The sequence below is a fragment of the Capricornis sumatraensis genome, chromosome 6 (assembly GCF_032405125.1).
Source record: "Capricornis sumatraensis isolate serow.1 chromosome 6, serow.2, whole genome shotgun sequence".
Taxonomy (NCBI): domain Eukaryota; kingdom Metazoa; phylum Chordata; class Mammalia; order Artiodactyla; family Bovidae; genus Capricornis; species Capricornis sumatraensis.
Window position 1 is genome coordinate 69,908,316 of NC_091074.1, and position 24,224 is coordinate 69,932,539.

The 24,224-nt window shown below is 41.8% G+C and overlaps 1 protein-coding gene across 3 annotated transcripts; it reads right to left on the reverse strand.

The window, feature by feature from the left end:
• Nucleotides 1-541: 541 nt before the first annotated feature.
• On the reverse strand, nucleotides 542-18,841 carry SLC25A51 (solute carrier family 25 member 51). Of its 3 annotated transcripts, none has more exons than XM_068973951.1 (3): nucleotides 18,767-18,831; nucleotides 14,889-15,011; nucleotides 542-4,887 (listed from the first exon to the last, which is right to left on the reverse strand). In XM_068973951.1, exon 3 carries the CDS (start codon nucleotides 4,843-4,845, stop codon nucleotides 3,952-3,954), a length of 894 nt encoding a protein of 297 aa, XP_068830052.1. In that variant the 5' UTR covers nucleotides 4,846-4,887; nucleotides 14,889-15,011; nucleotides 18,767-18,831; the 3' UTR covers nucleotides 542-3,951. The 3 variants fall into 3 exon arrangements, with proteins under 3 accessions (XP_068830052.1, XP_068830053.1, XP_068830054.1); XM_068973952.1 differs by lacking the exon at nucleotides 18,767-18,831 and adding an exon at nucleotides 18,192-18,232; XM_068973953.1 differs by lacking the exon at nucleotides 14,889-15,011 and having other exon boundaries at nucleotides 18,767-18,841.
• Nucleotides 18,842-24,224: the final 5,383 nt, after the last annotated feature.

Here is a 24,224-nt window from a genome sequence, read left to right on the forward strand (position 1 = left end):
AGTCTCCTAACAGAAACAAGCAAAATGAAAAGCAGATATAAAAAGCTCAGAAAGCACCAATATCCAGACCATTTAGCTTGGGAATAAGCATGACCTGAAGATACATTATTATAATACAAAGTATTAATAAGCTGAATTTACCAAGACAGATTTTACTCAGTAAGGGAAAAGTTTATTTGGAAAAAGCCTTTTAAAAAAACATGCTTTGCAGTCAACCTATTTGGAAAAGAAACTTATTCATAACTTTTCTCGACCAAACAAAATGGATCAATGAAGAACTGTTTTAGCTACAAAGTTATGAGGTGGAGTCACTAGAGTCAAGGTAGCATGCTAAATGTTCTACCAAGAAAAAGACTAAGAGACTAACCTACTACAAAAAGGAAAGTGCTAGTAACCGTAACCCAACCACAAGAGAAGACCAAATAGAAAGGACTTAAAAAAAACAAAACAAAACTTTATTCCAAACAGAAATACCAAAAGAAGCACATTAACTCTGAAACATTTAACAGATTTCATTTAAACTAATATAGTCACAAAACTCAAAATATCAAACAAAACCAGCTTTGTGTGCTTAACCACTTTTAATAATGAAACTTTAAAAAAGGAAACATAGAGACTCCCCCCACAATTTGGGAGCCATTTAGACAAGCATATATTCAGTATTCGGCAAAAAGGCAGCATTAAAAACTAAAAATCCTCAAATTTAAGGAGAATGCCTATTCAAGTCTTTGATACTCATTTGTAAGCACAAGAGAAACAGATTATTTTCAAAGAATCAAGTCTGAGTGCTTACCGTTTCTTTAAATGATCGCCACTGCGCCTCCACTTTGACTGCACACCCCTCACACAACAGTGCTTCATCTGTACACTGTACAGTCTCGGTCAGTACGACCGGGTTACCGTGAAGGCCTCCAGGAGCACCGTCGTCGTCGTCTTAAGGTCTGTATTGCCTTATAACTGAGTATCTCCACGTTACCAAGCTAGGGAATTTCAGGTCTCCAAAGCTGATTATATACACACAGTTCTGTTTCACTGCACAGTTCACAACATATAGCAGGTGATTATATGTAATATTGACTATTGAGACAAAAAAGCACCGACTATCTCCAACCACCAAAGAAATGAAGACACACTTGCCACCATACAGAGGCTGTGTTTACTCTGTAGTGCAGTCCTGAGGGCTCATTACCACTCTATGGGTGTTTGTATAGAATCTATAACATATTTTTGGTAGCATCAGAATGAAGTATAGGAGGCAAGACCTGAACTGCTGTGCTGTGCTGTGAGCCGTCTGCACCACATATGTAACAGAAAGGCCACATTTAAAGCTTTTCAGGTAAAAGTCATTCAATCATTATTTGCCTTTTCAAAATTATTACCATTCTAATTCACACTGAAGGTAAAAAGAAGTTAGAATCTCTTACTTACTAATAACACATTTTGACTTCTTCTAAATTTCAGACAAAGCTGTTGGCTACCACAAGTTCTGTTGAGTTTTCTGTCAAATTTAAGAAACTATAGGACAACACAAAACCATCCCTGGTAATTTATTTGCAGTTTGGTCTTCAAAAGCTGTGAAAAGTGACAAAGAAATCAATAAAGTGAGTTAAATCCATTAAAAAATATTTATTGTTTTTAAATGCCACATGTTTGAGATAGCAGAAACCAAAGCAGCCTTCCAGTTCTCACTTCACTTCTATTTCACAAAAGTGCTTTAGAATTTAGATTTCTATCACCTACATGGAGTGTATAGGCAAAAGGAAGCCCTGTAGAACTGAACGCCAGTAGAGTCCACCTGCAGGGCCAGGGCGTGACCCCAGGCTGACTCACCCACCACATGCTGAGCACCCAGATATGCCTGCGAGCGCAGGACACACAAGAGAACGAGAGGTTCAGGCACCACGGTGCCTTTGCCGCCCATCCCTGAAACTCAATCTGTTTTAAATCCTGACTCTGTTCCATAGGCCTAAAGATGGTACTCTCATTTATTTGGCGTTAAATAGTTACTTTCTCAAATCCTTATACAAGTACCTCAGTTTCTAGGATAAACTGCCATTTCCAGCACAACATTCCCAAAGAGCCTCTGTAAAGCTGGTGAGCTTCATTACCAGCTGGCAAACACTTGACGACGCCCCCGATCCTTCACAGCTAGAAGGATGGCGGTCCTGACCAGCCATCCTGCACTGGGAGGTAAACACCTTTTTGGACTACCTGTCCAGGAACTGAGTAAACTATCATTTGAGGCCCTGATTTTATTTTGGTCAGCATGTACACATATTCACATGCAATTATCTAGAATGATGAAAGACTGCTAATAAAAACTAGGTGCTCTGCCCATATCAAATGCTAGAAAGCAATCTTAACTACATCATACTTACAGATGTGGAGTTTTTAAAAGCTGATAAACCATTTTTCTAGGATATCTGGTATGTTTTACTAGTTATTCAATACCAACTGAAAGAACCACTTTGCTTTTTTATCTGGAAGAAAGTATTTTAAAATCCGATTCCTTTGACAAGCAAAGTTTTGTCTGTTAGGTAAGGGATAAACTATGCTACCCAGCTATCACCAACTTCTAGAATTTAAAATATTTCAAATATCTTTATTTAGGCCTTATCCTCTCAAACTGTCTTACTATTTAAATGATAAAATGGTAAAACTGAGTTCCCAAAATGTAAAGATCCTAACAGAAGTTTCTATTTTCAAGAGTAAAATAAAAAAGACAGCTTAACACTGTGGGTGAAAGTTATCCTGAGTTTTTTCCCCCTCCTTCTCTGGAACACTTAGAAACTAGGAAAAAAAAAAAAAAAGTCTGAGGTCTTATTATTTAATAGACTTCCAAAATACAATGGAAGCACTTTTGTTGTTTTTTAAAGGGAGTTTCAAGAGAATAGGATACTTGAAAATGACAAACTAATACTGAAAGGAAAAATTTAAAAAAAACTTCCAAGTTCTTCACTAAGTTGGGAAAAACAATTCAAAGAAGTTGAGCTTAACAGAGCTAGATCTGAAATACAATTACAGGTTTCCCCTGCATTCCCATGGAACCTTTTCTAAGTCGAAATGGCATAGAGTGAAGAAGCAATTACTTTTTGTAAAAGAAAAAATCATCTTTTGGTTAGTGAAGACAGGTACTAATGTAGGTCTTATCTAAAAGAAAAGTGGCATAAAGGAAACTCTGGAAAAGTGGGGGATACCTGCAATATGAAACTTAATGGGATGAAACAAAATCAACAAAATTTAAGTCTCCAGATCTTTTGGCAATGAAATAAGTGAAATATAAAAATATTTTGGAAAGGTTTAAAGTCACGTTCAGAACTACAGAGAAAACTTTCAACCCTAGAAAGCAAACCTTAGCATGCTTGAGTCTACCATGTCTAGACAAATAACTCAGATAATGACCATCCCAAGAGGTGCTTAGTTTCAAAATAAATACAAGCAATTTATCATGAAAAGCCTACACATAATAAACTATTTTTTTTCTCTGTTCTGCTCCACTGTTCTACATGTACATGCTTAAGTTCACAAAAACTACCCTTTGCGTCTCCTCCTAAGAGCAGAGAAGCAAGAAATGGAGTAATAGAAGTAAGTTTGAGAATTCATGGGACCCTAAGAGCCTTTTCTCTGGCTGGCCTTCTGGAAAAGAGAATCACACCTTGGCTGTTTGTTTCCTTATCAAAAGCTATCAGAGACAGCTAGTAATAAGGCAACTAGCCTAAAGGTCTCAGATAATGATTTTAAAAATCCCACCCCGCTCAAAAAAATACCTTTAAAATTTCCTACTGAAACCTTTTATTCTGAATTTATTGGGGTTGAAGGAAAATAGCTGTGCCTAGAATTCACTGTGCCCTGGATTTATGACACCAATTTGTATTTGGCCCATCAGAAACAAGGCAAATTGCATCCATCTTAGGTCTATTCAGTTGACAAATGGCACTGAACCAATTTCTTTCATATAATCTTTAACAAGAACTCATAAGTCGCATTAATTATGCCCCAAGAGATGAGGGACCGATGGTAATTCAGATGGGCACCTCGGAAAAGATTTGTCAGTTTCCTGTCCCGTTCTAGCCAGATTTTTTGGAAAACCTTGGGGAAAGACTGAAATTCCCCACCAATTTGAGACTGCATGCGAGTTTTTACAACATTAACTGGAAAAAACAAGATTCCCAACATGGCACCCAACAGGCCTCCACAGATAAAATCATTGACCAAATGAGCACTGTGAGTCGTTGCTGTGGGCAGGTGCTCCTTTATGGGACCTCGAAGGCCAAAAAAAAGGACATTGCTAAATCCATTACGGAAGAGAACGGGCACCAAGCCTCGATAATACTCTCGAATTCCATGGCATTTCAGTGCCTTGAAAGCCTGGTAAGTGTTTGTAAATTTGTCATGATGCCTGTGGTCCTGAAGCAATGTTTGGACTCTTTCCAGTGGAGTGAAAATTGCTTCTGTTGTCCCTGCAAGGACTGCGGCCATGCTGCGGGTTGCAAACTCTGGCGTACTGATATGCTTACGGAGAAGGCAAGATAAATCCTCATACAGACCAAACATAAGTGCCAGTGTGGTTGTCTTCTGCATTAATGGGGGAAGGATTCCGCGATACAAGTTTCGAAATCCGTCCCTCCTCAACTGAAGTATCGCATCCCGGGTTTTGATTCCATATAGCTGTTGCCGAAAGAGAACCTTCTGGATGGGAAATGTGATTGCTATGTTGTTGAATGCTGCACAGCAGCCACACAGGTAATGCTTCATTTCACTAACGCTTGCAATATGAGGTGCTATATCTTGCTTTGAAGATGTTAGGATTGGGGGCCTCTTTTCATGAGCTTCTGAATCCATCATGTTGGTTAAAATCTTTCTCTGTCACAAAGGACTTTTTTTAACCTACAAACAACAAAATGATAATAGGTAAATCTTTATATACAGTACTAAACATATGAAAAATTCCCCTAATCCTTCCTCCAATTTTTGGACTCTATTACATTTGGCGGGGCGGGGCAGGGGGAGTGGGGGGCAGGGGGTGTTGGCGGCCTGAGGCCCTTTCAGCAGTCCAGGGGGTCCTCCCTTTTCCAGCTACATATCTGCGTGAGGCTGGATTTTCTGCATATACTTCAACCAAACCAATTTACCACAACAGATCAAATGCAGAGGTAGACATGAGATGCCACTGACATTTTAAGCCAGACATTAAAGAGACTTACAAAACTGTAAAACATATTTCTCATTAATTTTTTGGGAGGGAAAATGATTATTTTTCACAAAAATGTGTTGCTTATGTTAACATGTATATGGGTTTATTACTGTTATTCTAAAATGAATTAATAAATATTTTAAAATTTTGTTTTTATTTCTAAGACCATGAATATTAATCCATACAAATAAAGGCTCTTTGCTGGGGGCGGGGGGGGTGGTCCACAAAATTTTTCTAAGTTTGTAAAGGGACCAAAAAATTTGAGAACCACTGGACTAGATCATATATAATGCCTAAACTACATAATGGTACATGCTATTATCCTGAAACAGATTCAAAAGGCTCTTGTAAGTAATAAAATAACAAGACACACATTCAATCATTCTGTTTGCTAACACTTACTTAGTATCTACTGATCTACTGTAAACTAGGTCCTCTGCTAAGTGCTAGAGAGTCAAAGACAAGGAACTTGCAGTCTAACAGAGGACTGCCAAGGCAGACAATCACTTCAGTGTAATACCTTCTATGATAATATCTACTGTGGGAACACAGGTAAGGGACAGCACGTATATACTTTGCGAAGGCTGGGAGAACAGGGTCAAAGACAGCCTGCAGGTATATACTGTATACTATTTTCACATATGTAATTCTCAAAAACAACTCCACAAACATTACATTCCCACTTTTACAAATGAAAAACCAATATCCCCTTCATCCAAGATACAGTTAGTAACTGGTGGAGCTGGCATCTTAAAATGAAGTCTGCCTCCAGAGTGCATGTTCCTGTGGTCACACCACAGATGGCAGTGACTTTGGTGGGCTGTCCTGGGACAGACTGGCTGTACCAGACCATGCTGAAAAAGATCTGAAGCCTAAATACATAGGCATAGCCCACTGAATGAATGAAGGCAAGGTCCTACCCCTGGAATACATACGCTTTCTAAAAAAGCCAGATTACTCCTTGTCAGTCATCTACAACGTAATTAAAAACAAGCAAAGGACTTGAACAGACATTTCTCCAAAGGTATACAAAATGACCAACAGACATATAAAAAGATGCTCAACATCACTTATTGTCAGAGAAATGCAAATGAAGACCTCATACTCATTAGGACAGCTGCTATTAAAAAAGAAAAGAAAAGAACAAGTGTTTAGTGGGGATGTAAAATGGTGCAACCACTATGGAAAACAGTATGGCAGTTCTTCAAAAAATTAAAAACAGAACCACCATATGATACCATCACCAATCCTACTTCTGGGAACACACTCAAGAGTTCCTCACAGGGTTCCCAAGAGATTTCTGCATATTCAAGTTCACAGAACTATTCACAGAGCCAAGAGGTGAAAGCAACCCCAGTGTCTGGATGCATAAACAAAATGTGGTATATACACACAACAGAATATTATATAGCCTTAAAAAGGAAGGAAATCCTGTTACACACTACAACATGAATCAACTGTGAGGATAAGGGGAAATAAACCAGTTATAAAAGGACAAATAACCACATAATTCCACTTACATGAGTATCTAAAGTAGTCAAATTCAGAGAGATGAAAAGTAGAATGAATGGTGGTTACCAGAGGCTGGGGGAGGTGGGAACAGAGTTATATTGTTCACTAATGTGTACAGTTTCAGTTCTGCAAGATGAAAAACTTCTGGAGATCTGTTTTATAACAATGTAAATATATTTAATGTTACTGAATTTATACTTAAAATTGGTTAAGATGGTAAATCTTAGGATACATTTTTTTCTTTTTTTTAAACCACATACCTAGAAAAGAATACATATAAGGGGTTCAATTATAAGTAACTACAAGAATAAAATAGGCCACATAAACCATCTAGGTCTTTGACATATGACCAAAATAAAACAACCCCCCTTCCCAAACAAATTTATTGTTCTTTCCTCCCCACACCACACACATGCTGCTGTAAACTGCTAACCATTCAGGACAGAAGATGTTAAAGAGAAATGTCATCACGTGAAGGTGGAGCAGTGTGCACAGTGAGGTGCAGAACCAGAAAGCGTATGTTCAGCTCCCATGTGCAACAGCCACAGACACGGGACAGAAAATACAGAACACACCTACACGACTCTAACTTTCCTTCTAGAAATATAGCCTAGGGAAATAGTTATTAACAGAAGAGGTACACAAAGACTCAACTACAGGACAATTACCCCAGTGCTCTTAACAGCAATACAGAGTCAAAATCAAAATGTGGAACAGAAAGGCATGCACTGCATAGATGAAGACACAGCCAACTGACAGGATGCCACACAGGTACTAAAAATACAGGAGTGTTTACATTTAAGGCTCAGTATATTCATTTGAATTTTTAATGGTGTTAATGAAGTGTTGGATAGCAGTGAGTCCTTCTTTTGATCAATAAAGTATCACAGAAAAAATAAAAAATAAGGGAGAATACTTTTATTGACATGGCACAATCACATTTTAATTAATATATTTAGATAAGAAATAGAAAAGCCAAAATTAGTTTCATATTTTCTGATTTCATAGTAATGCTATATTTTCCTTTTCTGTCTTTTTCAAGTTGAATTAGTTGGAGACAGTGATAAATCTTAAGGTCTAATCAGGAGGACAAAAGGCCAACAGTGGCAGAGGGACATGACAAAGTTCCCAAGTGACCAAAGGCAAACTGCTGTGCCTCCTTGAGGCTGCTTCCACATGTGTGCCCAGCCATGGCTGCCCACCCTCGCTCTGGGCAGAAGTCAGCTGCAGAGCACAGCGGCCAGATCCCAGGAGTTTACTGGGGATACAGCGAGCTCTGAACTTGTTCTTCAGTTTGCTTCATTCAGACTCACATGACATCATCATCAAGATGGTATTTTCACTTACTTCTGTTAGGAATTTCTTCTTCTTTGCCTGCTTTTACACTGGTCTCCTCAGTCTATTAGGAGATTTTATTTTAATTCAACCAATTTGCTCAACTCCTGTAATGTTCAGAGGTTAGGGACAAAAACGACCTTGGCCTCAGGGGAGACACGCCATGCAAATGACTGGATCACAGTGTGGTAAATGCCGCCACAGGAACGTGTACAAGGTATAAGCCCCACAGAAGGGGCCATTAATTAGCCGTCTGGAGGGAAAGACAGCGGGGGCTATGACTTCTGGGCAGGGCTCTGGAGGGTGAATAGGACTCTGGTTGTACGTAAGGGTGAAGCACATTTTGGCCAAAGGCAGGCTAAGACGGAGGCCCCGTATCAAAGGAGCAGCTGCATCACATTCCTTAGGAGTGTGCCTGGCTGGAGCTTACTGTGGAGGGAGATGGATGAGTGGCAGTCAGTGACACAAAAGCTGCGCAGAGACCCTCATGATGATCCCAAGACCCTCTGATGCTATTATGTTTTTTTTTTTTAACCTTTCTCATGTGAAGCCAACAGAAACAAACTCTTTTCCTTAGGCATGTTATACCAAGATCTGTGTGCCCTTCTCCCGAAAGACAGACTATATGAAGAAGAAAATGTGACATCTATATACTCGAGCCCAATGGCTGTTTGCAGTTGGAGCTGGCTTGCTATCACATTTCTATTAGAAAAGATAAACATGCCCTCAGTTGAGAAAAACTATGCCTGGAAACCACTGCAGGCCCAGTGGACTGGAGCCTGCCAGGCTCCTCTGTCCATGGAATTCTCCAGGCAAGAATACTGGCGCGGGCTGCCATTTCCTTCTCCAAGGAAAGCCTGCCTCAAAGAAGGTAATAAAAGGAGTCAGGAGCTCTTCTCCCTGCTGTCACCTGGTCACACCTGTAAAACAAGACAGCGCCAGGGCCCTAACTTTTCACTGTTCGCCCCCATCACCAGAGCAGCCACACTACCCCTGGACACCAAAACACTGTGTTCACCTGAACAAATGTCACCTCTGGCAGAGGCTGCAGGACTGGGACTTATCTCTAAATGTTGCTTAGTACTATCACGATGGGGAATAAAGGGACGGTAAAAACTGTGGTTGCAGAGGGGGTTGGGAGAGGGATGGAGCAGCAGTTTAGGATTAGCAGATGCAAGCTATTATATAGAGAATGGATAAACAAGGTCCTACCATATAGCATAGGAAATTATGTTCAATATCCTGTGATAAGCCACAATGGTAAAAAATATGAAAGAGAATGTATATATACATATATAGATAATGGAATTACTTTGCTGTGAAGTAGAAAATAACACTGTAAATCAAGCATACTTCAATAAAATAAACTAAAAAATACACATTTTAAAAAGATATTTAAGAGAAAAATAAAAGTGTAATTAATGAAATACACGTATGTCCTCTCCTCCAGGCTCACTGCCCTAGCCCAGGTCCTCTTCATCTCCTGCCTCACCACTGACAAACCCTCCTTACTAGTCAGCCTGACTCTAATCACACACTCCATCCCATCCCCACCAACCTCTCCATCATTTAAAAATCTGCTAACAGCAGCAGATACCCCAGTGTTTTGAATGGTCACATAGTAGTTTATCAAATGGATATATGTAATTTATTCTATCTCCTATTTATGGTCACTGTTTCTGATTTTTTCCTTTTAAACAATGCTGCAATGGGCAACTTTGTAACTACACCTGGTGAACTCTCACAAGTTTATCTGTAGAATAAAATCTTTAGAATGGACTGCTGGCTCAAACTGCAATACATTTTAACTTGAAAGCTATGCCAAATTGCCCCCAGAAATTTTACCGTGATTTCTATTTCCATTAAGTGTATGCGAGTTCCCAGTTTCCCTACCATTTCCAACACCACGTATTAAACAGTAATTTCCGCCCATCTGATTGGTGAGAAAAAACTTGTCACTGAAATTTTTTTATCAAAATTGAGCATTTTTCATATTTATTGACCATTTGAATTTCTTTTACTGTAAAATTTCACATTATCCATTTTTCGGAAGGCATTTTGTTTTGTTAATTTGTATGATTTCTTCGTATCTGAAGAAAATCAATCCTAGTTACATTAACCAAGTTGTGGCAAATACTTTCTCCACTTTGTATCATTTCTGTGATACTGAAGTTCCTAATATGGATATGACATCTACTGATTCTGGTTTCTAGGTTTTGTGTGCCCCATAGAAGGCCTTCACTATTCTTGAAGTATATATATGGATTATAAGTAATCCACACTTCCTTCTACAACTTCTGTGGTTTTCATTTACCACTTTCATTTAAGTTTCCAGGTAAATTGAGTGTATTTTTGTCATATTCCTCCCCCAAATCTTGGTATTTCATAGAAGTGACTTTATAAATTTAAATAACTGTCACCTTCTCTTAAATTGAACCTTGAAAAAAAAAAAACTGTACAAGGATGTGCTTTCTTCCTATTTACTTTCAGAAACCTTAGCAGCATTTAAAATTTTGTTCACAGATCTTGAAATTTCTCATGACCAGGTATTTTACCTTTTTAGTCCCTATTATGGAAGAGTTATTTTCTTCCAATTAATTTTCTGCTCTTTGTCTGCGTATGAAATAGTTACCAGTTTCTGTGTATTAAGGTTAAAGGCGGCCAACAGCCTCTATTTCTCAGTGTTTTGTGGTGGATCTGCTCGTTTCCACTACCTAAAATATCAAATAACTTTGCCTTCTCCTTTATAGTATGCATCTTTCTTATCAGATTGGCATGTACTTGCTGAACAAAACTGAACTATGGTAATAGTAAACGTGCTTACACTCTGACATTTGTGAGAACTCCAGTATGTGAAGTATGACGCTGGCTTTTGGTTTGAGGAACATGAAGTTCTTATCATCTGACTGTGTATAACCCAAGTCCTAGCAGTTTCAAGTTTATGTGGGGAAACAAGTCATCATGATACAAAAATATTCACCGATCAACTAGACCATATAAAATTTGTTCCCACTCAAGTAATCTGTTTACCATCTCTCCCTGCCCATCTTTAGGACTGGGCTGCAAACATGAACTGCAGAATGTCTTCCCAGAGCTATTACACAATTTCATCTGACAAATTACACTGTAACCCCCAACACTTCACTCTGCATTCATTCTAAGAATTAGTATATCTACAATGATAATTTAAGCCCCTGCCCTCTGCCATTTACTAGGAAATTTGTTTCCCATTAAAAATGGATTCCATTTTTCTAGCACTCAGTTCAGTCGCTCAGTCATGTTACTCCTTGCAAGCCCATGGACTATAGCATGCCAGGCTTCCTTGTCCATCACCAACTCCCAGAGCCTACTCAAACTCATGTCCATCATGTCAGTGAAGCCATCCAACCATCTCATCCTCTGTTGTCCCCTTCTCCTCCTGCCTTCAGTCTTTCCCAGCATCAGGGTCTTTTCTGATCAGTCGGTTCTTCGCATCAGGTGGCCAAAGGATTGGAGTTTCAGCTTCAGCATCAGTCCTTCCAATGAATATTCAGGACTGATTTCCTTTAGGATGGACTGGATGGATCTTCCTGCAGTCCAAAGGACTCTCAAGAGTCTTCTCCAACACCACAGTTGAAAAGCATCAATTCTTCGGCGCTCAGCTTTCTTTAAGTCCAACTCTCACATCCATACATGACCACTGGAAAAACCATAGCTTTGACTAGATGGGCCTCTGTTGGTAATGTTTCTGCTTTTTAATATGCTGTCTAGGTTGGTCATAGCTTTTCTTCCCAAGAGCAAGCATCTTTTAATTTCATGGCTGCAATCACCAACTGCAGTGATTTTGGAGCCCAAAAAAATAAAGTCTGACACTGTTTCCACTCTTTCCCCATCTATTTGCCATGAAGTGATGGGACTGGATGCCATGATCTTAGTTTTTTGAATGTTTTAAGCCAACTTTTTTACTCTCCTCTTTCATCAAGAGGCTCTTTAGTTCTTCTTTGCTTTCTGCCATAAAGATGGTGTTATCTGCATATCTGAGGTTACTGATATTTCTCCCAGCAATCTTGATTCCAGCCTGTGCTTCATCCAGCCCGGCATTTCGCATGGTGTACTATGCATATGTTAAATAAGGAGGGTGACAATATACAGCCTTCACGTACTCCTTTCCTGACTTGGAGCCAGTCTGTCGTTCCATATTCAGTTCTGTTGCTTCTTGACCTATATACAGATTTCTCAAGAGGCAGGTCAGGTGGTCTGGTATTCACATTTCTGGAAGATTCCACAGTTTGTAGTGATCCACACAGTCAAAGGCTTTAACGTAGTCAATAAAGCAAAAGGAGATGTTTTTCTGGAACTCTCTTCTGTTTTGATGATCCAGCAGATGTTGGTGATTTGATCTCTGGCTCCTCTGCCTTTTCTAAATCCAGACTGAACATCTGGAAGTTCACGGTTCACATACTATTGAAGCCTGGCTTGGAGAATTTTGAGCATTACTTTGCTAGCGTGTGAGATGAGAGGACTTGTGCGGTAGTCGGAACATTCTTTGGCATTGCCTTTCTTTGGGACTGGAATGAAAATTGACCTTTCCCAGTCCTGTGGCCACTGCTGCGTCTTTCAGATTTGCTGGCATATTGAGTGCAGCACTTTCACAGCATCATCTTTTAGGATTTGAAATAACTCAACTGGAATTCCATCAGCTCCACTAGCTTTGTTTGTAGTGATGCTTCCTAAGGCCCACTTGCTTCACATTCCAGGATGTTTGGCTCTACCATCATGGTTATCTGAATCATGAAGATCTTTTTTGTATAGTCATTCTGTGTATTCTGGCCACCCCTTCTTAATCTTCTGCTTGTTAGGTCCATACCATTTCTATCCTTTATTGTATTCATCTTTGCATGAAATGTTCCCTTGGTATCTAATTTTCTTGAAGAGATCTCTAGTCTTTCCCATTCTATTGTTTTTATTTCTTTGCATTGATCGCTGAGGAATGCTTTCTTATCTCTCCTTGCTATTCTTTGGAACTCTGCATTCAAATGGGTATATCTTTCCTTTTCTCCTTTGCCTTTCACTTTTCTCCTTTTCTCAGCTATTTGTAAGGCGTCCTCAGACAACCATCTTGCCTTTTTGCATTTCTTTTTCTTGGGGACAGTCTTAATCACTGCCTCCTGTACAATGTCATGAACCTCCGTTCATAGCTCTTCAGGCACTCTATCAGGTCTAATCACTCCCTTGAAGGTATTTGTCACTTCCACTGTATAATCGTAAGGGCTCTGATTCAGGTCACACCTGAATGATCTAGTGGTTTTCCCTACTTTCTTCAAGTCTGAATTTGGCAATAAGGAGTTCATGATCTGAGCCACAGTCAGCCCCTGGTCTTGTTTTTGCTGACTGTATAGAGCTTCTCCATCTTTGGCTGCAAAGAATATAATCAATTTGATTTCGATATTGACTATCTAGTGATGTCAATGTTTAGAGTCTTCTCTTGTGTTGTTGGAAGAGGGTAGTTACTATGACCAGTGTGTTCTCTTGGCAAAACTCTGTTTGCCTTTGACCTGCTTTGTTTTGTACTCAAAGGGCAAATTTGCCTGTTACTCCAGGTAGCTCTTGACTGTCTACTTTAGCATTCCAGTCCCCTATAAAAAAAAGGACATCTTTTTTGGGTGTTAGTTCTAGAAGGTCTTGTAGATCTTCATAGAACCTTTCAACTTCACCCTCTTCAGCATTACTGGTTGGGGCATAGACTTGGATTACTGTGATACTGAATGGTTTACCTTGGAAATGGACAAAAATCATTCTGTCGCTTTTGAGACTGCATCCAAGTACTGCATTTTGGACTCTTGGTGACTATGATAGCTACTCCATTTCTTCTAAGGGATTCTTTTCCACAGTACTAGATATAATGGTCATCTGAGTTAAGCTCACCCATTCCAGTCCATTTTAGTTCACTGATTCCTAAAATGCCAATGTTCACTCTTGCCATCTCCTGTTTGACCACTTCCAGTTTGCCTTGATTCATGGACCTAACATTCCAGGTTCCTATGCAATATTTCTCTTTACAGCATCAGACTTTACTTCTATTACCCATCACATCCACAACTGGGTGTTGTTTTTGTTTTGGCCACTAATAATCATCTAATAAGGGCCTCTTAATTTTTTCAAACATGAGAAGGGAATACACATTTATTCCTGTTCTATGATCACCTCCACTTTTTTCCACCACCAACCACTACGCTAGGAATCTATCTTGAACTCTGGTCAGCTGCTTTCAGGAAGCTACTGAGAGGATCCTATGGACCCTGGAGACAGAGCCAGTGTAACATTTAACAGGTACAGATAACTGCCTGGGTTCCTGGGTTCCAATCCTGGTTGAACTATGTATATACTGTGTGACTTTCAGCAAGTTACTTCATGTCCCTATGGCTTAGTTTCCTTGTTTATAAAATAAGAATGCTATCTACCTCACAGGCCAGCCAATTAATTGAATAAATACATAGGAAGCACCCCGGGAAGTAATCTATAGCACAACAGATGGCTCGACAAGGATAAAGTGCTACTGTTCTTTTCTGATGTCTTTGTTTCGTATACACTTTAGTGCACTGCTTGACAATTATCACCCTTGCAATCCTGCTTGGCCATAGTGAAATATTCCTTTAATGTACCACTACAGTTTGCCAATATGTTAAAATTTCACATCATTATCCATAACATACTGAGTTTCCGATTTCAGTACTACCTTCATGTAAAGTTCAGATGTCAGCGTTCCATTCCCTTTGTGAAAGAATTCTGTCATTTTTCCTTCTTTAAGCTGGTGCACAGTTTAAATCTTATCATAATTATCTTTTTCTTGAAAGTTGAAAGAATTCACCTGAAACACCATCTGGGCCCGGTGTTTTGGGGGAGAGCAGCTTTACAAAGACCTTCTCAATTTCTTCCATTGTTACTGGTCTGTTAGGTTCTTTCCAGAGTCAACTGTGATAACTGGATTTCCCTAGACAGAACAAAAAAAGTCTGATTTATTTAGTTTTATAAAGCACTTGTTATTTAAAAGAACACTCTTAATCTTGTGTGTCTACATTCCTTTTTTTCTTGAGCAGGGTAGCCAGTTTACCTAATTCACATTGCTCTCATCACAGCACAGAACCAGTTGTTAAATTTACCAATTTTACTATGTTTCAGTTTTCAAAAATGTTGTTTTTCTTCTTTATCATCTTATTTCTCCTACTCTGGGTTTATTTTCTTCTAATTTCTTAAAGGGAATTTTCTTATTTTTATGTATTCTTTGTTTCATAATTTTAGTGTTCAAGGCCATGTATTTTGCTTTAAGCAAAACCTTTACTATTAGTTTTTAAGCCATTCCATGGAGAGTTTTGATCTAATTGGTGGTTACCTTACCATCTGTATTATCTCCTGTTCTTCACCACAGTGGCTTTGATTTGGGATGATATGCACCCTTTCCAGAGTCCAGGCCTGTTTAGGGTTCGTGCATCACAGCATATCTTTAATTTATGCTCAGGAGAAGAGAATCTTTCTTGTGTAGGAAAGATCCTACATGGATGAACCCTGATATCTGACAACTACCCTCCAGTCTGAACAGGTTCAATGACAAAAACACCCTGAGGCTGACCTTCATCAGTGGGAGAACAAAGCAGCAGCAAGCAGCCAAGTTCACCAAGTCCACTGCTAAGTCTTTTGACCACAGTGGGACACTGGTCAGGGATGTACACAAGCCTGAAGTATCCAGGCTCCAAAACAGTCTCGCCACAGAAAGAAAATAAAACACAGACTTTTCAAAGTGGCCATCTTTCTGCCAGATCATGCTGAAATACAGAGTGAGGGGGAAAGAAACTGAGATCTTAAAATGAAGCCAGAAATGTTAAAATGTCCCTGTTTTGTTCTGAACTTTTAGTCCATCCAGGAGAAACAGGATTTTCCAGCACAGATATAAGAAACTGCAGATCTGGTATCTAGCTGGGGCCTCCTTGACCTGCTGATTGCACTATTTCGACTTTTTTTCTGGAAAAGCACTTTTGATAAAAGCTACATCGACTTCCTCCTTCACACCAAAAGTAATTTATATAGCACTGGCATTGTGCTGTGGAGTATCTGAAGACCTAATTTTGAACCTGTTAGCCTGTTTCTGACTGTGCTAACTCCCCTTTCAGCAGAGGCCTCCCTTGATTCAGGATATGATCTGCGTGTATGACAGCTGTCCTTCACACACAACTTTCCCAGGTATGCATAAATCTGACTTTGGGAGAACTGGAAAAAAACAACACAGTTTTTAAATTTGTTTAAAACAGATCTTCTGTTACGTTTTGTGCTCTTAACGAACTAAAGGCATCAACAGCATTTTTAGTTCAAGAAAATTTGTCCTATAGACGCTTGAGAAGTTTGCCAGGGCACAGAGTTTGATAATTATTAATCCATCAGTCTTCTATATCCTTTCTTCTTATCGTTTCAGCTGCCAGACATGAGTTCAAACTCTTACTAGTACTACACTTGTCAATCTAAGATTAACCAATATTTTAAAAACAATTTAGCACAGAAATACTTTATATCCATGTAATGCTTTGCTCTTCTTCAGTTTCAGGAATAACCAATGTTAAAATCAACAGAAACATCCAAATTCATGTATGTTATTATGCCATTAACACAGTGACAATTTGTAAATGTAAAAAAATTTCATTTTTCCATACAAAACACATAACAATCTAAATTATAAAGTTACAACCTACAAGCTATTTAACAATATACATCCTTGATAACACAAACCAAGATACCTGTACACCTGAACAACAAAATTTTGTTCATGTTCACTCTTAATTACTGGAATGGTACTTGCATTACGTTACAAAATTTTGCAAATGAAAGTACTTCAACTAGTTTTGTCACGACTCTTTGGGTCTGTTATTAAACAAACAGAAAACTGTGGCTAATAGAAGCCAGTCATTTCTTAAGGACTACTGTACTGAATTATTTTAAGAAATCTGAAGAACATGTGTACATTTAGGGTTTCAGATTTTTAAAAAATAAGCCTGGCCTTAGGGAAAAGGAATATAATGAAATCTTTCCAGACGTCACAGATTTACACACACCAGGATAGTGTGAACAGGTTCTCAATTTAGCAACAGAAGGAAGGCTAGTGTGCAGGATATTCTTCTGTAGCAAAACTTAAAATTTTGTACGTTTATCTAGAGTGTGAACATGACTAAATTTCTTTGCTAAACTGATCTGTATATTTAAATTCTTTAACACAAATAATTCTTTGCAATTTATTGCAAAACTTGTATTTGCCATAATTTTACATTTGTTTCCTACCTAAAACACTCAACCTATGTCAACATTAGGAAACAAAGTTAATTAAGCTGACTTTCATTAAACTCCAAGAGTCAATCAAACTTCTGTGGCAGAAGAAAACAGTGTAAAGTCTAAATGCTCACTGTAATTTACAGCCCACGGGATAAGACCGAGATGTGAGCCAGCACAAAGGTCTTTGTGCAAAAACTGGGGAGAAAACAACTGTAATTCTCAAAGGATGTTGACTCCCACAAGTCAGCAGGTCTGAGTCAGCATTCAGAGCAAGATTAATCTGGGTTCTAGTCCTAGTTAGGACACTATCTTGCTACTATAAATACAAAGCAATGTCTATAATTTAAAAATTGCACTTCTCTAGGCTAACTTTAATCTACCAAAGGAGAGACCAGATAAATCCACTCCCTGTTAAAGGTAACAGCTTGTGATCTTTCCCTGGGATGCACTCGAGGTGACTCCAGATCCAAAGCGCCTAACCTGAGCTCTAGAACCACTAGCGGGCCCAACCAGTCCTGACACCTTTTGATTTTATGGAATTCTTCAAAACAAGGGCACTACAGTTACTTTAAGGGCTTCTGTTTCACTGCTTGCAGGTGGGGATTAAGACCAGATGTGTACAGCTGTAAGGGGCAAAAAAGAAAAGCGTAAATACAGCTGAGGCATCGACACGCTCCACCTAGATAAGCTACTAGATAAGCTTAGTAATTGGTACAGAGATTTTCAACTCACAATAATGCCCACCCCCACTTCCCTACCATCACGGAAAAAAACCAGCCTAGTACAACGGAGTTTCTCGCAACGCGAAGCAACATGGTGTCGCAGAACAAGCATTGTTTGGCAGGGTAGCTGAACTTACCGCTCCCCTGGCGTCCATTTCCCCGGTCTGTGGTTAAGTGGAAGGGGAGGGGAGTGGACGGGATCTTCCAGACCTCTCCAGTCCCTGACATTCAACGGAACCAGAGGTCCTGGAACCCCAGATCCCGAGATAGCAGGGGCCCTTCAGCGGTCCCAGCGCCGCTCTCCCGGGACTCAGGCAAAGCCCGGCCCCTCCCCGCCCCGCTCTCAGGGCTCGCGGGGAGGCACCTCCCCGCCCGGGGCGCGCCCAGATGAACGCAGAGCCTCCTCTGCCGAAAAGACTCTTCCCAGCAGCCAGACGGCGCCCTCGGCCCGGAAAAGCCCGGTGGCGGGCGGCAGAGCAGGGAGCCTAGAGCTGGCCCCGGCGACTGCGGACCCCACCCGGGATGGCGCGCGCGGGAACAGCGGGGCGCACCGAGGGGAGGCAGCGCGCGCGGAAGCGGGTGGGCGCCGAGCAACCGAGCCAGAGGGCCGGGCAGACGGCCTCCTCAGAGCCTCCTTCGTGCTTCCACTCACTCACTCCACGCGGAGGTCGGGGGAACCCCGTGGTTTCCTTTCGCCTGCCTCCCCACTCACCCATCGCCGCGGGCGCCCGGCTTCCACGCCCGGTAGCGGCCCGCCGGCAGGTTGGCGAGCCTGCGAGCCGGCGCAGGCGCAGACCTTGACCGACCCGGAGCTCTGGGCGGAGCGTGACGCGGTCGACGCCGCCGAGCCCGGTCACGTGAGGGAGACGCGGCCGCACCGCCTCTCGGTAATCCCGCGGAGGGTCAGGTGATGCCGCCTAACTCCTGGCAGCGGTTCGCCGCCGCAGGGCAGGTGTAGGATCACCCATCACACCTGTCGTCAGGCTTTGGGATTCCGCTTGCTGGAATAGCGTACCCTTGGTGTATGGTGGCCTTGCCGTGCCACAAACAGCCAACGCTTTTGCTAGTGCACAGCCTGTGGGAGGACCACTGGGGATCGACAGTTGTGGATGGCAAGCTTGCACGTGGGCCTAGGCCTTCCAAGTCCCCATTTCACTACCGTTTGTATCATTGGTTAGATTTCATCAAATGCTTGGAGTTGCCTTTTGTCAGCTACTGATACTGCAGTTCACAAAACACCTTTAGAATATATAAATGTGTGTGCTCTAAAATAACAGATTATTTAAAAGCCCTGTTTCCTTCAATTTCAGACAACTTGCACGTCTTGGACTCCACTGCACTTGGAGTTAGGAGGCCTAGGTCAAATCATAGCGATCCTGAGCCCCAGATCTCTGAAAAGTAACACCTGCCTTGCATGCATCCCTTGGTCTTTGTAAGAATCACTGGGAATAATGATCTGACTCTTCTCAACTGGAAGGCACACAGATGTGAGGGACCGAAGGAATTGGAAAGGTCAGCCTGGGAGCGAGGTCCTCTGGAGGATCATCAAATATGTGATGGCTTACCAGGTGGCTCGTTGCTAAAGAATCTACCTGCCAATGTAGGAGGTGCAAGAGACACTGGTTCCATCCCTGGGTGAGGAAGGTCCCCTGATGTATCTCTGGGTCAGGAAGATCCCCTGGAGTAGGAAATGAAAACCCACTCCAGTATTCTTGCCTGGAAAATTCCATGGACAGAGGAGCCTGGTGGGCTACAGTCCATAGGGTCCCAAAAAAGAGTCACACACAACTTACAACTAAACAATAACAACATGCTCTTTACTTGGGGTTTGTCCAATAAGCAACTCCACTGGAGTGAAACAGGGTGGGTGGCTCTCCCTGGGCATTTCCCCTGAGAGCACTTTGCAGATACTGACTGCTTGAGCTGGTCTGATTAACTCCTTGTGATGTGGGAGGCCGTGCTACCTAATTTCAGCCAGTGCTCTGCTGAGGTACCTACTGTGTGCCACTGTGTTCTCTTGGGGGAGCTTAGAGTGCAGTGAAGGCTGTAAAAGCAAAAACTCTGAAAATTCAGAAGCATGAGGGGCCTTTCCCCTTAAGAGAGAACCAGGGATGGCTTCATAGAGGAGGAAGTCATCTGGGCCTTGGAGGATGAATGAGTGGAATTTGGACTAGTGAGATAAGTCATAGCAGAAGAAGGTAAAATTATAAAGGTCAGGTGGTGGGGTCTGATACTGCAAACCTTGACAGTCAGATGCAGGCACCTGGCATCTAACCAGTGTGCAGAGATAGATTTCGGGCTCCACAGATAATGACAAGGCCATTCTGTACCTTGGAATCATTAAAATCAGGCAACAGTTGGGGAAAGGCATTTATGCCAGAATTATGTTTGCCCTGTCTTGTGTGAATTCCTATTCAGATGAATTATTTGAAAAATAAATAAATTAGGCAGGCACCCAGCGTATTCATAGTATAAATAATTCATTTCTGATTAGAATGGAGAGGTTATTCTCCTGTGGTAAAGCCTGAAGAGGAGGCAAAAATGGAAACTAAACACACAGCTGGGTCACAACAGACTCAAAAGAGGGGGGAATCCCCTCAAAAGACGGCAGTGTTGACAGGAACACTCAGGTCTGGAGCTAAGCCAGTCTGTTTCTTTCATGCAGCAGGTCACAGTGCTGGCCTCTGCCCGACCAGTTCTTAGTTCCTTGTCAGAAACCTCCCAGATCCTTAATTGGCTATTCTTGGACATATGAATGTTGAAGGTCAAAAACCTCTATTATCTGATTCAGGATTCATCATAAACTTATCCTTTCATTTCTCTGTCCTCATCCACCCATTGTTGTATTCTTTCTTCAGCCTCTTAAAGTGTTCTCTACACCTCCAGCTTCCACAGCATCTGTTGGATAACATCCTCTAACCGAGGTTTTTTTTTTTCAGGTTGCAAATAGTAAGCATTTAATGGTTTTCTTTTATTTATTTGGATGATATTTTATGTTATTTTGTCTGATTGGAGAAAGTGAAAGTCTCTCAGTCATGTCCAGCTCTTTGCAACCCCATGGACTGTACAGTCCATGGAAATTTCCAGGCTAGAATACTGGAGTGGGTAGCCTTTCCCTTCAGGGGATCTTCCCAAACCAGGGATCAAACTCAGGTCTCCTGCATAGCAGGTGGATTCTTTACCAGCTGAGCCACAAGGGAAGGCCAAGAATACTGCCCATTTGATGGAGAAGTCATCTCTTTTTCATATTTTTTTCACTTAAAATGTTTTTAAATTGGAGGATAATTGCTTTACAGTGTTGTATTGATTCATGCCATATAACAATGCAAATCAGCTATAAATATGTATATAAACATATATATTTATAGCTTCCCTCTTGAGCCTCCTTTCCCCATCCTCTTCCACCCAAATAGGTCGTCACAGGGTGTCAGGCTAGGCCCCCTGTGTCTAACCCAGCTTTGATTATCTCTCACTCCTCCGCTTCCCTGGTAGCTCAGATGGTAAAGTGTCTGCCCGCAATGCGGGAGACCCGGGTTCAATTCCTGGGTTGGGAAGATCCCGTGAAGAAGGAAAGGCAATCCACTCCAGCACTCTTGCCTGGAAAATCCCATGGACGGAGGAGCCTGATAGGCTACAGTCCATGGGGTCGCACAGAGTCGGACACAACTGATCGACTTCACTTTCAGCTTAAAAACTTCTAAGGGCCCCATCTTGTTTCCGCAACAAATCCAAACTCCTTAACTTGGCTCATGGGTTCTCGGTGTCCTGCCCCTTTGCTATCTGTCCACCTCATCTCTAGCTTCATTCTGTGCTTCGGCGTTGCGCAGTCTCTCAGTGTGTTGCAAACCCTTGTTTCTTAAACCTTTCTCCCTCTTTCATCATGGACTTTCAGTAGTCAAACATGTTAACCATTTAAGGCCCTCTGCCTTCTCCCTGGAAAAGCATGTCTTATTAACCTGGGCAGATATGGTTGCCCTTGCCCTGCCCATTGCACACAGTTTGGGGCGCTTCTAATATCTGTTTATGTGACAATCATTTGTGAAGGTGTCTCCCTTTTCTGCTAGGGCACAGCTGTCTGGCGTTTCTGACCCTCCAATTCAGTGCTTGACATAAAGGGTGTTTCCCCAAATGAAATGCTGGTGCAGAGGGTCTGGGTTCTTGGAAAAAGGGCCTTGGGAGTGTTGCCAATGAATCTTTGCTTAAGCACCCTCTACTCCCCCTGCAACCTCCCATTAAAATGCTTTCTAGAAACTTGTCTAGTGCGCTTATGGGCCCTTCAGTTCAGTTCAGTTCAGTCGCTCAGTCGTGTCCGACTCTTTGCGACCCCATGAATCGCAGCACGCCAAGCCTCCCTGTCCATCACCAACTCCCGGAGTTCACTCAGACTCGTGTTCATCGAGTCCGTGATGGCATCCAGCCATCTCATCCTCTGTCGTCCCCTTCTCCTCCTGTCCCCAATCCCTCCCAGCATCAGAGTCTTTTCCAATGAGTCAACTCTTCTCATGAGGTGGCCAAAGTACTGGAGTTTCAGCTTTAGCATCATTCCCTCCAAAGAAATCTCAGGGCTGATCTCCTTCAGAATGGAATGGTTGGATCTCCTTGCAGTCCAAGGGACTCTCAAGAGTCTTCTCTAACACCACAGTTCAAAAGCATCAATTCTTTGGCGCTCAGCCTTCTTCACAGTCCAACTCTCACACCCATACATGACTACTGGAAAAACCATAGCCTTGACTAGTATGTCCACAAAAATGGCTTTATGCAAGCTGTCGTCAGTGATGCCTTGGCTACCTGGAGAGGGTCTGCCCAGATATGGTCACCAGCTCTGTCCCTAGCAAGGGATCAGTGACTTTTCTTTCCCTTTCTGGCCACTCCCCTACACATCCCCAGGCTCCAGCCACAGGCCAGCCACTTCTGGGTCCCTTCCCTGAACTTTCACCTCCCTGCATTCTTTGACTTGTCTTAGAACCATGTAAATTTTGTCCTTTGCTCCTCAAAGGCTCTGCCTGCTTCATGACAAAGTTGTATTCACCCGTCACTGCTCAGCTTATGCAGGGGCTTCTTGCTGCTCTTTCTGATCTCACTACCTGACATAGAGCTCCCTCACAGGGCTATCCTTTGTGACTTGTATGCATTTTACAGATCAAAAAGTTAGATCCTAGCAGATGCACTATGAAATCAGAATTTCCAGGGGAGAGGCTTGTTGGCCTCTCTAGCTCAAACACAAGCCTCAGGTGGTTCTTTTTAGACGCGTTAGAGAAACAACAGCTCTAAACTGATATTCTGACCCATAATAGTAACTTAAAGTTTGAAAATTTTAGTAACCTAAAGTTTGAATTCCCCAATGGCAGGGCTCAGGAATGCAGCCCAGAGAGGAAATTGGGGTTTAGTCTTAACAAGAAATGAGCAGGGCTTGAAACAGACATATTGAAACAAACACTGTGAATGTCCATAGAAGAATGAAAATGCCCTAGTTACAATCAGGGAAGGCTACCTGGAAGAGATGACCCACAAAACATAACTAGGACTCAAAACAAGGTGGGCTCCGGAAAAAGCATGGGACAGGAAGGAGTGTGTAAGGAAGGAGACAGCAGGCTTCTCATTCTTCTTGACCTCATCCCTGTCCCCCAGCTTTGCTTTTCTCCCAGTCACATCTCCAAGCAGAGCCCATGGTCCCTGGTAGCCCTCAGAGCTCAGAACATTGTTGACCTTGGGGTGGGATCCTGGGACACCTTACTTTGTATCTAAGTGACACATACTTGTGAAATACAAACACATTTCTATCTGGCAAGGGCTGAGTCAATAAAACAACATCAAACATTTGCACAACAGTCTTCGAGTTTTCCAAGCAGTGACGCGATAGCTATCCCCTCTGGTTTTCATGTAATTTGTGTACGCAGGGAAGTCCTGTGACCTGCTTAAGTTTAGTAGGTATCAAGAGGTGAGGCTGGGCGGCACCACCTCCCACCATCTTTGAGAACAGAAGCACTGTTGAGTAACTTGCACCTGGCACTTGGGGAAGAATCTATGGATGGTGAGCTGCAGAGCAGCAAGGAGACTGGCCCTTCACCCAGGACGCTCTAATCATAAGACACCTGAGTAGCTTGTTACCAACACAGGCTCCTGGTGCCCGTCAAGGCCTACTGGCTCAAACTCTCCCAAAAGAAGGGCTT